Source organism: Trichosurus vulpecula, chromosome 8 (assembly GCF_011100635.1).
Source record: "Trichosurus vulpecula isolate mTriVul1 chromosome 8, mTriVul1.pri, whole genome shotgun sequence".
In the NCBI taxonomy this organism is placed as follows: domain Eukaryota; kingdom Metazoa; phylum Chordata; class Mammalia; order Diprotodontia; family Phalangeridae; genus Trichosurus; species Trichosurus vulpecula.
In genome coordinates this window covers 9,663,820-9,679,221 of record NC_050580.1, presented here as the reverse complement: position 1 = coordinate 9,679,221, position 15,402 = coordinate 9,663,820, and the positions used below count along the sequence as shown (strand labels likewise).

General features: G+C 49.3%; 1 protein-coding gene across 1 annotated transcript in view; it reads right to left on the bottom strand.

The window, feature by feature from the left end:
- ADAM12 (ADAM metallopeptidase domain 12) overlaps positions 1–10,872 on the bottom strand; it is a 377,674-nt gene extending 366,802 nt beyond the window's left edge. The window contains exon 1 of the mRNA XM_036736018.1: positions 10,743–10,872. Coding sequence (XP_036591913.1) covers positions 10,743–10,872 — 130 coding nt within the window. The remainder of the gene's footprint in view (positions 1–10,742) is intronic.
- Positions 10,873–15,402: the final 4,530 nt, after the last annotated feature.

Sequence of the window (15,402 nt, the reverse complement as noted above, 5' to 3'; positions counted from 1 at the left end):
TATTCTGTCTGTATTTATCATGCCATGGGCACTTACTAGCTGTGTGACTCTGGGCAAGTTCAATTCCATTCAATAAATATTTATTAAGTACCCGGTAAAGTGCTAAGTGATACAAATGGGAAAAATAGGCAGTTCCTGCCCTCACAGAGCTGACAATCTAATGCAGGGAAACCATACAAAAATAGAAGCTGGAAAGCAGGGATGGAGGAGACCTGGAAGCATCATGTTCTGTAGAGCCCAAAGCAAGGGAAGCTGCAGATGAAAAAGTAAAGAGTTGGCTGGAGAGTCCAGATCCTGCTCTGTACAAAGGAAAGCCTCGGGAGGAGTTTAGAGTTCCACCTTCCAGCCTCCAGTCACAGAGGAGAGAAGGCTGAGGTGAGCTGGGAAGGAGTTGGATATCCAAAGCTGATGAGATTTCAGGTGATCAATTTATCCTGCTAATAAACAAGTCACTTAACTTGTCTGCCTCAGGTTCCTCATCTTAAAGACCCACACAAATGCTAGCTATGGCTGTTGTGACTGGTACTGCTGCTGCTGCTGCTGCCGCCGCCTTCGTTACCTCCCAGGGGACTTGTGAGGATCAGATTAGAGAACATTTGTAAAATGCTCCACAAGTCTTCAAAGGAGATAGTAATAATAGCTAGAAAGCCTCACTGTTATCCTGGAATATCAAAGCAGAAATTGAGTCGAAATGGTCTCATTGTGTAATCAGACGAGGGGACCCAGTATTTTTGCTGGTAAATAAATATAATATAGAGTTGGTTCAAAATATTAGAGAAGAAGATTGGATAAACAAAGGAATGAATGGGAAAGTGTTTATTAAGCAGTTACTATGTGTCGCTGGGCAGGGCACTAGAGTATACAAGAACATAATATAATTATAAGGTGAGGGGCCATGTGGCAGGCTGGAAATAGGCCAGCCCAGGCTTCAGAATAACCACTGGCTATTCAATTCCATGCCCCTAGCAAAACTATGAACTAAAAATTCCGTATAAGTAGCTGATTTGCATCAGTAGAAGGTCTTTCCACACCAGGAGTTCCATCTGCCTAGGAAACCACAGACCTAGATCCAAAAGATATATGATCCTAAAGTAGATGGGACTTCAGTGAAGCACCTACTGCAGGGTTCTCCACCTTAGGAGTCCACTGATGGCCCACAGAGAGCTGCTTGGGCTTCCCCCAAGCTGCATGATACAATCCTAAGTCCACTAACAAGCCTTCTTGAGGAATGACTGGACTGTTCATATTATGAATAGAAAGAGATCTGTTCCATAATGAAAACAGCAGGAAACCTGAGTTTGCAACCGCTGGCCTAGGTCACCCCCAGGACTTCCCCCCCCCCCCCCCCCGAGCATAGGTCGAGAAATTCCAGAACTTCCTAAGGGAAAATACCTGGCAAGATTCTTGCCCCCTTCTCCTCCCCCCACCTCTCTATTATTTCTAAAATGTTTCCAGATTCCTGTGTCATAGACACTGTCTAACACACTGGGAGTGATCTTGCTTTGAAGCAGCAGTCTGTGGTAGAGCCAATTCTTTCCCCATCATCAGCGGTTAAGCATGGTGCTGTCCAATGTTTGCAAGGCTACGATGAGTTCTGTGAAAAAGAAAGGCATTTCTTCAGCCCTTCCGATGCTTTAGCATCCTGCACATGCTGCCCACGTGAGTGAAAGGGTAACCAGCGTTCACCTTAGAGAATCCTCCTCAGTGAAATGCATGTTTGCCAAATGCCTACCCCTTGCAGATTATCTCCACTGACCCCAAGTGGAAACTGTACTCACATGTTATTTCACCCACTGGAATACAAGCACTTGAGGACAATGCAGATCAATCAAAATCATTTTTCAGGTCCTTTCTTGCTCACAAATTCTACATTTGTCTTTCCCTTCACTTTTATAGCCAAGAGACCAAAAATGTCAGTGGATTTTTCATTATTTTTTAAGGAAAATAGTAGAAAGTTGAAGTCATTTTACTCCTTAGTCGAGCTTTGACTCATTTGGATAAAATATATTTTATACAAATCACATTCAGTTCTCACTCTCTGGGTAAATTTAGTATACAGGCACTGACTTAGGGAAGAGGCACCATCTACTTTTTGGGTGGGGTGATAGTAAAAAATGGGTTACCGAAACTTTGGAGAAAAATGTCCAAGATTTTCACCAGTTCATAAGCTTACTTTTTCTAAGGGACCCTACAAGGACTTTGATGATTTGTGTTTGTAATGCAAATTATAAGAAAATGTCCATCTTAGGAAGTGGGTTTCTAGTCCTTCCTGTGGTCCTGCTCGTGGGTTACCATACAGAGAGATGAGAAAAGATAGAATCTTTTTGGTAACAGTTGAAGTTTCTATTTCCATGTGTTCATAAGAAATAAAGGAATGTTACTAAATCCCTCATTTCATCCTCATGCCAATCCTGTGAGCAAAGGAACATTCTTATTTTGTGGAATGAAGGAACTGAGGCTAAGAGGGCAAGTGACTTGGCCAAGGTCACACAGCCATTCCTTAGCAAAGCCAAATGTCAGCCCACATGCAGAGTTCTTCCTGAAGGAGCAGAGACTTGAAGTCTATATGCCACAGACTTAACTGAGTTTTACCAAGCACTCCTGATGCTTTTCCACTGTGCAGCTACATTCAGGATTTTGTAATGCTGCCCCTTAGATGTTTTTTGGCTTGGCCCCAGAAGGTAGGACAAGGAATGAGGCTTTGGAAACTTTCGAAGCCACGGGAAGCATGGATGCACCAGACACATGAGGGAACACTGGGGACCTGATGACTCTTGTGCATTCAAGGACAGGTGAGACAGAGGAAGTCTGTAACTCACAGGACAGAGAAGCCTCACTACTATTGACACTCCTGAGAATGAAGCCAGGGAAGAAAGATCAAACCAACTGGATGGAGCAGCCATGGCCAGGCCAGGAAATAAAAACAAACCAAACAAAAATGACAGCTTTTCCAAACCATGGTAGGACCTGTGTGCTTTAAAGAAATATTAGGAAAAGAAAAAGAAAAGACTGAGCCATTCATGGAGGGGGAAACCCACCCGGTGAATATTAAGCCATGTAAAGTCCACTCCAGCCAGAGGCATCTGCCTTGGTCCTAAAGCTCGAGGTACCTTCCTCTCCGAGATTCTGAGAGCCTGTGCTCTGGTACATCCAAGCCTGAACCAGATCATCCAGTTTTACACTGCTGACCTATAGTGAAAATGTTCTTATTACCTCACATGACAATCCATTCCAATCTTGGGTAGTTCTATCTGCTAGGAAGTTCTTCCTTATAGCAAGTCCAAAGCAGCTTCTATAATGCCCCAAGCTCCACACTCTGGGATCAGGTAAAACGAGTCTCTGCCTATCATTCTACCCCCAAAACTAGTACTTCAGGCAAACAGCCCACTTAAGATCCTCTAGGACCCAAAGGGAAGTGACAAGTCCCACCGATAGCTTGCCCAGAGGCAGTAGGCAAGCTTGGCCATTGGGATGTTACTCTCATAAACGGCAAAGGCCTTTAGAGGACTTTCCATTGCCGGTGTGCCCCGCTGGGCTGCTCTCCATTTTTGAAGAGGACGGATGACGTCCTGGGGTGATGGCTTGACCCCCATTATGTAATTCGGCTGAGTAGGATGGGGAAGGTAGAGGGGCCAATTATGGCCCAGGATGAGAACCCCTGGGCAGCAGGCTGGGGGAGGGGTGTGGAGTCAGTGACCTCAAAGTCTGCCTCTAACACCCGCTAGCTGTGTGAGCCTCAGAAAGTCACTGCACCTTTTGCTTGCCTCAATTTCCTTTACAGGAAAATGGGAATAATGATGAGATCCAGCATTTATATCGTGATTTAAGCTTTACAAATGTTACCTCATTTTATCCTTACGACAACCCGGGAAGAAAGGTGCTGCTATCATCCCCATTTTACAAATGAGGAAACTGAGGCTGAGAGAAAAGTGCCTTGCCCAGCATCACACAGCTAATATATGGCTGAGGCAGGATTTGAACTCAGGTTTTCCTGACTCCAGCTTCAGGGCTCTCACCGCTGTGTCTCCAAACAGCACTTACCTCACAGGGTTGTTGTGAGGACCAAATGTAAAGTACTTTGCAAATCACAAAATGATTTGGGGGCTAGCGATTAGTCCTATCCCCAAATTCCATGGTTTCCCTGTTGCAGCCAAGGATCTAGCCCTTTCTAGTAAGTCTGTTGTGGAACCTTCCCCATGCACTGAGGTTGGGTTTCCACTGGACAGCAAGAAGACCCTCCATCCATCCTCCAGGGCCATCTTGGTTGGCTTTCTCACTGGGTAGGACCAGCTGGAGCAGGTGGAGCCTCTGAATATGAGGATCCATTAATCAAGTCCAGGCAGCACTTCAGCTGGCAAGCAAGTGGCTTCCAGAATGCCGGGCGGCTTCCTTCTCCAGCTGTTTCCATCTCTCTCCCCACAGTGAGGCATGGACCATAATCCTTGACTCTTCTACCCAGCCCATTTCAGGCAGGCTGTCCTCAGTCCTGCTCACTCCTGCAGCTGCCACGGCAGAGATTAGGTAGGCCTGCAGGAAAGCCAGCTGTCTGGTGGCATCTCTGTGATGGAGGGAGCCCCGGATCTGGGGACAAGTGGGCTCAGTGTGTTGGCTGAATGATGCAGTGTGTGTGTGTTCCTAAGAAAATTGACTCGATATACAGAAATTCCTTTTACCTATAGCCTTTCCCAAGAGCATCCATGTATTCCACAATTAGAACTGTACATAAGTTGTTGCTTAAATATAGTGTAAAGTTTACCAGACTCATAGGAGCCATATTGAAAGCAAAGATTCAAGTCATATGTTATATATGTTCAGGAAGCTGAGAGATCACCTAGACCAGTCCTCTCAGCTTGAACATGAGGACATTTAACTCCAAAGAGGGAACTGACTTGCTTAAGGTTCCAGAGGAAGCAAAGAGCCAGACCCAGACCCCCAGGAGTACATTCTTTCTAAGTACCATGTTGCCTTTAGTGTCAGAGTGAGGATTTGAATCTAGATCCTTTGACCCCCAAAACAATGTTATACCATGATGAAGTACAAAAAAGGGTTCCAGTTGGAGTTAAAGGAGCTTGGTTCAAATCCCACCACTCTTCTTACCGATGCAGCCTTAGGTAAATCATGACCTCTCTGCTGCTCAAATTCCTCCACTGTAAAATGAGGGAGACAGACTAAATGATCTCTAAGCACCCTTCTAGCTTTCAACGCTATGATTCTCACCTTTTAAGACTATATCTTGTAGTTGTCCGAGTCTGGGTCTTCTTCCCCTTCTAGAACATGAGCTCCATGAGGACAGGCATTATGTCTTACCTAAACTGGCATCTTCCCCATCATCGAACACATTGCTCTGCATACAACAGGCACTTAACAAAAGTTTGCTGAATGAATGAATTATGCAAATGCACTAGATCATTCTGGTACTGAAAATGGAATAAGAAATGACCCAGCAATGAAGAAGCAAGAAGGAGATTAAATAAAAGATCATTAAATGCCCAAAGGAGAGAAATGAAACATTGTGAATGAGAGGTTGTTAAGCAGTGAAATAATCAGCATGTACAAGTCAGTTAGCAGATAAATGTTCATTTGGAGCAAGAATTCAGTGTATATAAAGCAAAGTTATTCACTCCTTCTTTTCAAAGGCACTCTTTGAGTGGCTCTGGGTTGTTCTGCCCCCAGAGTAATTCCCCCTCAGCAGCCCCAGCAGAACCCACTGAGAGCACTTTCAACAGGGTAGAGCCCTTAGAAAGTTTCGAAACAGTTGGCCTGATAATGTACAGAAAACACTTTCTAAAATGTTCCAAGTCCATCCTATCATTTTTCACCTTCTCAGTGCCAGTGAGAGCTGATATAAAAGACCCTGCACATCAAATACCGGTGAGCCAGACTCCCCAGGGAGGGTAGCCAAAGAGCCTCCATAGCAGACATTCGCTATAAAAGAAACATCTGAAAATGTTTCCCACACCTGCTCGTCTTGTCTTCACAAATGACTGATGACGCAGGAACCATTTAGCTCACGAAGGGCTCACTTCTGGGACTCGGATACAGAAAGTTAAGTTGTTTTTATTAAACAGTCCTAATCGCGTCCAATAGCTCAGTAAGGAACTCAATACAAATAACTTTTCTTCCCTCGATGAAATGAGCCTACATACACAAACATCTTCCTGTGTCCTCTGCTGCTCCACATTTTAACAATAATAAATTGCATTTGCACTGTTCCACAGTGCCTGACAGCAGCAGTGACAAACTCACATAGAAATAGGGTCATTTAACTGTTCACAAGGATCCTTGCAGGCTGCAAAGTGACTTTAGAAAACCATATATTAACATTATCTATGTATGTGACATTGTATTTTTATCAATTTTGTTAAAACAGTGCCCAATTTCATTTTAATCTGGTTCAGAGCCACTCCAGAGTGCTGGACACCTCTGCTCTCCAGTTTATCCCCAAGGGCGCACCCTGATTTCACATAAGGAACTTTTCTCTCTGGTTTCCAGGGGAGCTCTTTTTTGTTCCTCTCTACTGACCAAATCGTGAAATATTGTGTAGTAAAGTCATCTTTATGGGTGTCCTAACACCCTACTAAGACTGAGTTCCATGGGGCCAGGGATAATATCCTATCTAAACTTAGTATGTCCCCCAGCATGATGTTTTCCACGCAGTAGGTACTTAATCAATGTTTCTTGTTGTTTATATAGTAGATTTATGATGATCCCCACTTTACATGTGAGGAAACTGAGACTCAGAGAAGTTCACTGACTTGCTCAAGGTCACAGTCAGCAACTTCAGTCTTCCTCCCGACTTCACGCTGGGACTGAGCTGCTTCGGTGCCAATGGCTATACAGGAATTATGTTTGAATTTCTTTAGACTTCAGACAGGGGTTCTTAACCTCGGACCATGGACTCCCAAGTGGTCCATGGATCCTTTCAGGGGGTCCATAAATTTGGATGGAAAAATAGATCTTTATTTCCACCAATCTTTTGGTTTCCTTTGTAATCCTGTGTGTTTTATTTTCTGTTGTTAAAATCATAATTCTGTACAATCCATTGACTTCACTGAGCTGCCAAAGGGCTCCGTGATGCAAACAAGGTTCAAAAGTCCTGCTTCAGACAATTCACAGGGTCGGGACTTGTGTCCCCAATTAAGGCAGAAGAAGAACACAAATCCACAATGGAGAATATAAGTGTGTTGGATACGTGTCATTAGGGAGTTAGCGATTTGTTGGAATAGAAACTTCAGGGTGGGAGCCCTTCCTCCATGAAGCAGATCACCATCCATTCCTACCTTCTGACCTGGGAAGCTGCCTTTGGCTCCCATGGGTTATGTAGCTTGTTCCCCACAGCTAGTAAGCACCAGAAACCACATGTAAAGCCTGCCTCCAGATTCCTGGTTCAAGCTCCTGTCCACTCTACTGTTCCTCTTAAGGTTGGGTGGGAAAATAAAAGTTCCACTGGGCATTTAGATGTTTACTTAATCACAGCTCTCAAGTGGTGGGATGAAAGGCCTTGGCCTTGACTCGATTGAAGGATAGATGCTCCCAACATTTGGCAGCCAAGGTGCCAATCTTTAGACAGAAGATGTATTTTTTAAAACCCCTCCAGGATTATACCAAATATTTCCCATGAGAGGCGCTGTGGTCTAGTATGGGAGCTGGCAGTTTCTCTTCCAGTAACTGAGGCAGGCTGGACAAGATGGACCCCAAGGGCCCTTCCAGCTTCCTTCCGGGGATGAGATTTAAAACTAGAAAGAACCTGAGAGAGGATCCATCCATTCTTTCATTTTACAGATGGACAAACTGAGGCCTAGAGAGTAAGCTTTGCTCAAGATCATGAGGTAGTGAGTGGAGAACAGGTATTCAAACCCAAGTTCTCTGACACCAGGAGGCACCATACTGCCTCCCATACAGAAGTCAAATCCCAAATGGAAATTTTCAAAAAGCATGCTGAAGTTGGGGTGGTCTCACATCCACTGGTGTTCTGTCTGGGTGGAAAGTAATTTCCCAGAAAGCTCTTAAAGGACAAATTCTCACAAGACATGGTCCTTCCAATGGAACCTCTTTCCTGAGTGTATTGATTTTTCAAAAGCCTGTGGCTGAGTACCCTGAAAGCCTGTTCCTTTGGGATTCAAGAGCTAGCCCCTTCCTCACTGGGTCCAGGAGTTCCTTTATGAAGGGCCCATCTCTCTGATTCCCTCTGTGTATGTGTCTGTCTGTCTTGGCTTCCCTCTTTTCTTTGTGTCTGTCTGTCACTCCCATTCACATACACACACACACACACACATGTGCGCATGTGTGCAGTAGAATGATGGTACCCCTAGTGGCACTAAGGCATCCAGTCATTCTGAAGGCTCAGTCTTTCTAAGAGGCACCTGTTGTATGGGGCCTTCCTTAGGTGTCTGCTATCACTAGCAGACACTGCTATCACTAGCAGACACTGTAGAGGTGTGTCCTTAGAAAGACAAACACAGATGCCCCAGGCCATAGTTATCCACATCCTGCCCCCCAAAATATTATTCACCTTGCTAAACATTCCAGATTCCCCACAAATGACTTTGGGTCGTGTGCTCGGTTTACAGATCAATGATTGGGACCTGAAAGGGACCTTAGGGGCCATGCAGTCCAACCTCTTCAGTTCACAGAAGAGAATCTGAGCAGAGTTAGGTGATCTGCCCAAGGTCACACAAATATTAGTAACTGAGATGGTATTTGAACATAGGTGCTCTAGCTCTAATGCTAGGGTCCCCTCGCCCTTACTAAGCTGCCTGAAAGAGTACATTTGAGCAGACTTTAGAGACCATCCAGTTTATCCTCCCCCCAAACTCACAGATAAAGTAACCAAGCTTTGGCCAAGGTCACACAGCAGAACTGGAATTTGAAGTCAGGTCTTCTGCCTCCATCCCAGGGCCCTTTGAGCTACGTGCTAGATTGGGTCAAGAGGGGCTGTGAGGAGCCTTTCTTCAGCAAAAGGCCAAGAGGTCTGGGAACTTAGAGCAGAAATGATGGAAGCTGTCCACAGCCATCCTCAGACCAATGGGAAATGAAGATGACTTTAGAAACACTTGATTATTCAAGTCAGTGGAAAGCTGCAATTCAAGCTTCAAAAATTCTTTTTAAAAAAAAGCATCCTTCAACACCAGAACTACTGGGGAGGCAGGGAGGGGGCATGGGAGGAAGGCAGGGAGGAAAGGAGGCAGACAGGAGGGAGGACAGGAGGCAGAAGAGAGGGAGGAAAGAAGGCAGAAGAGAGGCAGGAAAGGAGGCAGAAGGGAGGGAGGAAAGGAGGCAGAAGGAAGGGAGGAAGGGAGGCAGAAGGGAGGGAGGAAGGGTGGCTGAAGGGAGGGAGGACAGGAGACAGAAGGGAGGGAGGAAAGGAGGCGGAAGGGACAGAGGGTTAGAACAAATGAATGAATGGTGATTGATCGATAGGAAGGAAGGGGCTTCTAGAGGAGGAAGTAGGGTAGGGGCTGTCCCGGCTTGCATGGGGGAGGTGTCAGGGCCAAGGCTGTGGGGGAGGGACGAGTGGAGGTCGAGGGGCTTCCAGGGCCCCCTGCCATGTGTCACTCTGACTGCTCACCCAGCCGGCAAACAGGAGGGAGAGATGGGTCCTACCCAGCAGCAACCTGGCTGGCTCTAGGAACCCTGTCCTCTTGCTGTGGGAGGGCTTCGTTCAGGCCTGGCAGGGCAGCAGGGCTCCCTATGGATCACCGTACCCCAGACCTCTCTGAGATTTTCTCTCCCACCCTCCTGGAGAGCTCGGAGGAGTGGAAAGTGCCCCGACTTTGCTCCTTGCTAGCCCCTTCTCCTGCCAGGGCTTCATTTGCCCCATCTGAAGAATGGGGTGGGGGCGGGGAGATGGGGGACCAGACTCCTCCAAGACTGTCCTTTTCAAGTCTGACACTCCATGGGGGCCGCCTTTTGACCCCTTGGCACCTTCCATACCTACACCTGATAACAAAAAGTGCAACTTTGGGTTTGAGGAGAATCGCTTTAAAGTTTTAGGCAGAAACCACAGAATCCTGGCTAACTTCATTTATGGAGGGGGAAAGTGGGGGCCAGATGTGGAAGGGACTTAGCCAGTCTCACACCGTTAAGTCCGATCCTCACTTTAGAGACCGAAGGGGACTTAGAAGTTATTTCATCTAACCTCTTCATTTTACAGGTGGGGACACTGAGGCCCAGAGAGGGGAAAGCACTTTGCTATGGTCACAAAGCAAAGGAGAGATTCGCATCCTAGTCTTATGACTGCCCCCGTAAGTGGGGTCCGAAGTCCAATGTCTAGCAAGTGAGAGACCCAGGAAAGCATCACGTCCGACCCACTCAGAGTCTGGGGGAGGAAAATGAGGCTTTGGGGGATCTGAACTGAATCCTGTTCTCCCCGCCCCCGCGCTACTATGTATCTTTGGGGACGTCTCTGCCCTGCGTCTCAGTTTCCCCATCTGTCAAATGAGGAGGTGGACTAGAGGTCCACCCAAAGTCCCTTCCTGGCGTGAATCTGTGAGCCCTCCTGGATCCTGGGGAGTCCCGGACCGAGTCCAGGGAGGCAGCGTGGACGCGGCAGCAGCTCAGGGGAGGTGCTAGGAGCGCGCTTGGGAAAGTTTCGGGGCAGCTGCTCCGGAGAAAAGTTTGAGGGAAGAAACTTGGTGGGAACCGAGGGGCCAGAGGAGCAGAGAAGGGCACAACAGGAGTCCAGCAGGCGTGAGGCCGATGTCCGGTGGCCGGATAGGGGTAGCAGGTCCCTGGGGGCTTACCTTGGGCTGCGCAGGCCGCCGGGAGCAGCAGCAACAGCAAGAGCGGCAGCTGGGGCAGCAGCAGCGGCGCTGTCCCGCACGGGCTTTGGCTCCGGGTCCGAGGACCGGGTGCCCGAGACAGAGGGCACATCGTCGGGACGCACGTTCAGACTCCTCTGGCCGCCTGTGGGGGCTCAGAGTGAGGGCAGTGCCATGGGGTGCGGGAGGGCCAGCGGGGTCCCGACTGGGGGCGATCAGCGGCGAGCCGGGGCGGACGCCCTCATCCCAGCTCGCCGGCTCGGTGGCCGCAAGCTCTGGCTCTGTCCGGGAGCGGCGGGTGGGGGCCTAGGGGAGCGGGGGCGTGGACGCCCGCCTTGGGCCGGGGGAGCCTGCTGGAGACAGCGGGCGGCGAGCACCGTGGCCGGCGGGCGGGCGGCGTGCGGAGCCCTGGGCCGGGCCGGCCCGTCGGGGAAGAAGGATGGGGATGGGGATTGGGAGGGGCGGTGGGAAGAGGAGGAGGAGGATGGGGAGGAGCCCCCAGGGCCCCGCCCCCCGGGCCCCCGGCCCCGCCTAGCACACAGACCCAGGGCCAACTTTTACGGTCCTCTTGACAATGGAACAAATTAGCGGCCTCGGGCCGCGGGGTCCTAGAGGAGGCCGTCTGCAGGCCCCGCCTCCTGGCTCCCCCCCGCCCCGGGGGGCCGGCAGCAGCTGCTCAGAAGACCTCCCCCCTCCTTCCCCCGTGCGCCTGCCCAGGAAGGCCGCCAGGCGCGCCGGGCCGCCCCGACCCGCCTCTCCTCCCGCCCCCGCGGGGGGCGCTCGGCTAGATGATGTGGCTCCGGGGCTCAGGGAGGAACTCCTCCTTCTCCTCCTCCTCCACTCCTTCCCCCTCTCCTCCTCCACTCCTTCCCCCTCTCCTCCTCCACTCCTTCCCCCTCTCCTCCTCCTCCACTCCTTCCCCCTCTCCTCCTCCACTCCTTCTCCCTCTCCTCCTCCCCCTCCCCCTCCCGCTCCTCTCCCTCCCCCCTCCCTGGGCCACAGAGAAAGCCGAAAGCCTACCTCCCTGCCAAAGGCCGCGGTCCAGTGTTTCAGCCCGAGCCTGGAAAGGTTGACTCGGCGTCCGGCCGGCGGCGCACAAGCTGCGAAGGCTGTCGAGGCCCCCTAGGTGTGCCTGGCCGTGGGCCGCTCAGGTCCCGGGGCTCTGCACTTGTGAGGCCATTGGAGCGGATCTGCCGCGACCCCCGCGTGCCTGGAGCCAGGACTCCGTCACCCCCCTGGGAAGCCACCGCTGCTGCCCCCATAGCCCCCCTTCCCTGATGCCTTAAGATGAACTGTTTTGACTCTTAGAATAGGAGCTTCTTGAGAGCAGGAACAGCCTCAGCTTCTGTGTTCGCAGGCCCAGCGCTTAGCACAGTTCTTGGCACACAGTGAGTGGATTCCTCTCTCCGCGCCCCCCCCCCCATTCCATCGCTTAGTCATTCACTCCAGAAAAGGCTGCTTCTGTGACACGAGGAAGAGAACCCAAGACCCCATGTTCTGCCTTGGCATCTACTCGCTTTCGAGAAGTCTGGAGACAGACTTTATCTGCCAACGGATCCGTTCTGGACTGCAAGGGTCGCCAGATGGGCTGGGTCGCAGCACACTGTCACCAGTCACGCCTCATACATCAGGGCTACCTCTGATTCCAACGTGGCTTTACTTAGCTGCCAGAGATCTATTTTTAAAACGAACTCGGTAATAGTAAGAGCGGTTCACTTTTTAATAGCACTTCGAAAAGTGCTTTCTTTACAGTGACTGTGAGAGGCACATCAGATACTTAGTGTCCTTTTAGAGATGAAAGACTGAGGCTCGTAGATAAGTGACGCCATTAGCACATGGACAGTAAGAGGTGAGGCCATCTAAAGATGGGAGGAACCTGAGAGGTCACTGATGTCAAAGCCCTAATTTTAGAGGTGGGGAAGTTGAGGCCCAATGGAGTGACTCACCCAAGGTCCCACAGAGAGAACATGGCAATGTTGGCCTTGGAATCTGTTTGCACTCCATATTCAATGCTCCCTCTGCTGTTTCCAGTTGAATTAAATAAATTGAAGTCCCAGAATCCTGTTCTTTCTCCTGCTGGAAGCTCCCTCTTGAAGGCTGTGCCCGGTCTCCTCCAGCGAGGAAACAGGTTTTTGTTCAGTTTGGTTTGGTTTTGCTCAGCAGCCTCCATTCCATGCATTCTATACCAGGGAAGTTGTTTCCAGACCCATTCCGATCGTGGTTTTTAGGTGAGGCAAAGAGCCATATCTGGCTTTATATGACAGATCTAAATAGAAGGAACTGGTCACATATTTGATGGTGAGCTCCATGAGGGCAGGTACTGCCTGAGGCATCATTGTCTGTCCGGCTCTTCAGGAGGTGCTTGGCACATCACTGCTTTTCGATTATTGGCCAAGGGGGCAAAGATTACATTTGGGAAATTGCTAGCCCTTCAAATGGCCCCAAACTTCTTAATGACACAAAGGCTCATCTTTATTATCTTGATGACTCTTGTCTGTGCCCGTCCAGAACCCATCCAGGACCTCTCTCTGGGTTGCTTAGACTTTTCTCAGGTACCTGTGCTGCCCTCAGGCTGTCCACATTGCCCTGTCTCTGGTACATTTCCTGGATGGAATGTCTTACATGTTGTTATAGGCAACAGGCTTTTCAGGTCACTGCCCTGATATCATGGGCTTCCATGCTGTACAGTTATTTGGCATCACTGGGAGAAATACTGGTCTTGATGAGAAAGGTTTGGGGGTCCAGGACCAGCTTGGGATTATGCCCAGTTTCCCAAATGCCATCCAGCCTGTCCCTTCCATCTCATCCAGTTTCCATCTACCACACTTGTTTCAGAAACAGGCGTACAGATGGGCTCACTCTATGGAGTACCTAAGCCTCAGTGCACACCTGGGTCATATACATTCCCCATCCACTTGTTTTTTCCTGTGTGGATTGTAAGGCAAATCCCTTTTAAGAGGCTGTGCCTCTCACTGAGGAAGTCCTGAAAGTTCAGAAGCTTGGAGCCCCTGTCAACAGGCATATCTGGGCAACTTCCCTCCCCTTCTCTCAGTTACATGACTCATGTTTTTCTAGAGTTTTAAGGTTCACAAAGCATGTCCCTAGTGACAAGCTGTGATGTAGGCATTGCAAACGTCATCATGCCCATCGTACTGATGAGGGAACTGAGGCACAGAAGATTTAGAGAGCTCACCCAAAGACATGCAGGGCCACAGTAGCCGGTCTGGGCCTGGAAGCCAGGCTTCCACATGAGAAAGCTGAGGCCCGGAAATGTTCCAGACTTGCTACTCAATCCCTTGGTCCATTCTGCTCAAGGACCACCTCCTAAATGAGGCTTTGCAGATTTCCAACACCTCTCCCCCAACACCTTCAGCCCCATGTGATATTTACTTTGTTATCTCCTATGAACAATAGGCACAGTGGGACTTCTCGCTGGGGCAGCTGTGCTCCTGCTCCCACTAAAGGGCCCCTTATTCTGGGCTTAGTTAGTCAGCAAGTATTTGTGAAGCACCTACTACGTGCCAGCCACTGGTCTAAACAGTAGGGATAAAAAGGGTGGGCAGGGCAAAAGTGAACCCCTGCTTTCAAGGAGCTCCAAGCCTAATATTGGGAGACAACATGTGAACAACTGTGTCACACATACACACACACACACACACACTAACTTGGACGTAATCAACAGAGTGTAGGCAATAACTAACATTCCAAAAGGTTTTTGTAGAAGATAGGATTTTAGCTGTGGCCACGTGTCCTCTTTCTTCTTGAGCTCTTTGGCTCATTTAACCATGTCTGCCTCAGTTTCCTCATCTGTAAAATTGGGATAATAATAGCACCTCTCTTACAGCATTATTCTAAGGATCAGATGCGTGAACATATGTAAAGAGTTTTGCAAATCTCCAAGTGCAATGTAAATGCTAGTTAATATTTTTCCTTCATTAGTCTGTGAGCTCCTTTGGAGGAGGTATGGGCATTTGCCTTGCTTTGTATCCCAGGGCATAGCCTAGCGCCAGGTGCATAGTAGTAGGTCCCTACTAAATGTTCCCTGACTGACCGAGCTCATCTGTATGGAGTGTTCAGGGAGGAGCAGCACCTCTGGGGTGAGGGCCTTCCAGCCCTTTTCAGGGCTGCTCATCCCATTTGGTGTCCCCTGTCACCTAACTCTCACCTGTGGCTCCAAGAAGCTATAGCCTGTGTAGCCACCACACCAGGCTGGCTAAACCAGGGTGAGGGTAATCAACCTGCCTCAATCCTGTTGGTGAGTTGGGGGGAGCATCTACCCCTGGCAGAATGGGCAGACGAGAACAATTTATTCCAAAGGCCACGGAGGCAGCTGAAACAGGTGTCATGGAGTGTTTAGGGCTAGGTCGGACATCAAAGCTGCCAAGGTCATCCACTGCATCCGGGGCCATCACCAGTGGCTCCGACTTTTGTCCCACCCACTGAACTTTGATAACTCTGGAGGAGAGAGTGAGGCCAATGACTTTGTGCAGCTCTGTCTCACTTAAATCTAATTTATAAGCAAGTCAAGACATCCCCCAGTGATGTCATTGGTCCTCTTTGAAATGCAAGATGAACAAGAGCGATGACCCCGACCCAGAGCCCAGCAGAAAGTCACTCATATCCAGGGTTTCCCCAAAAGAGA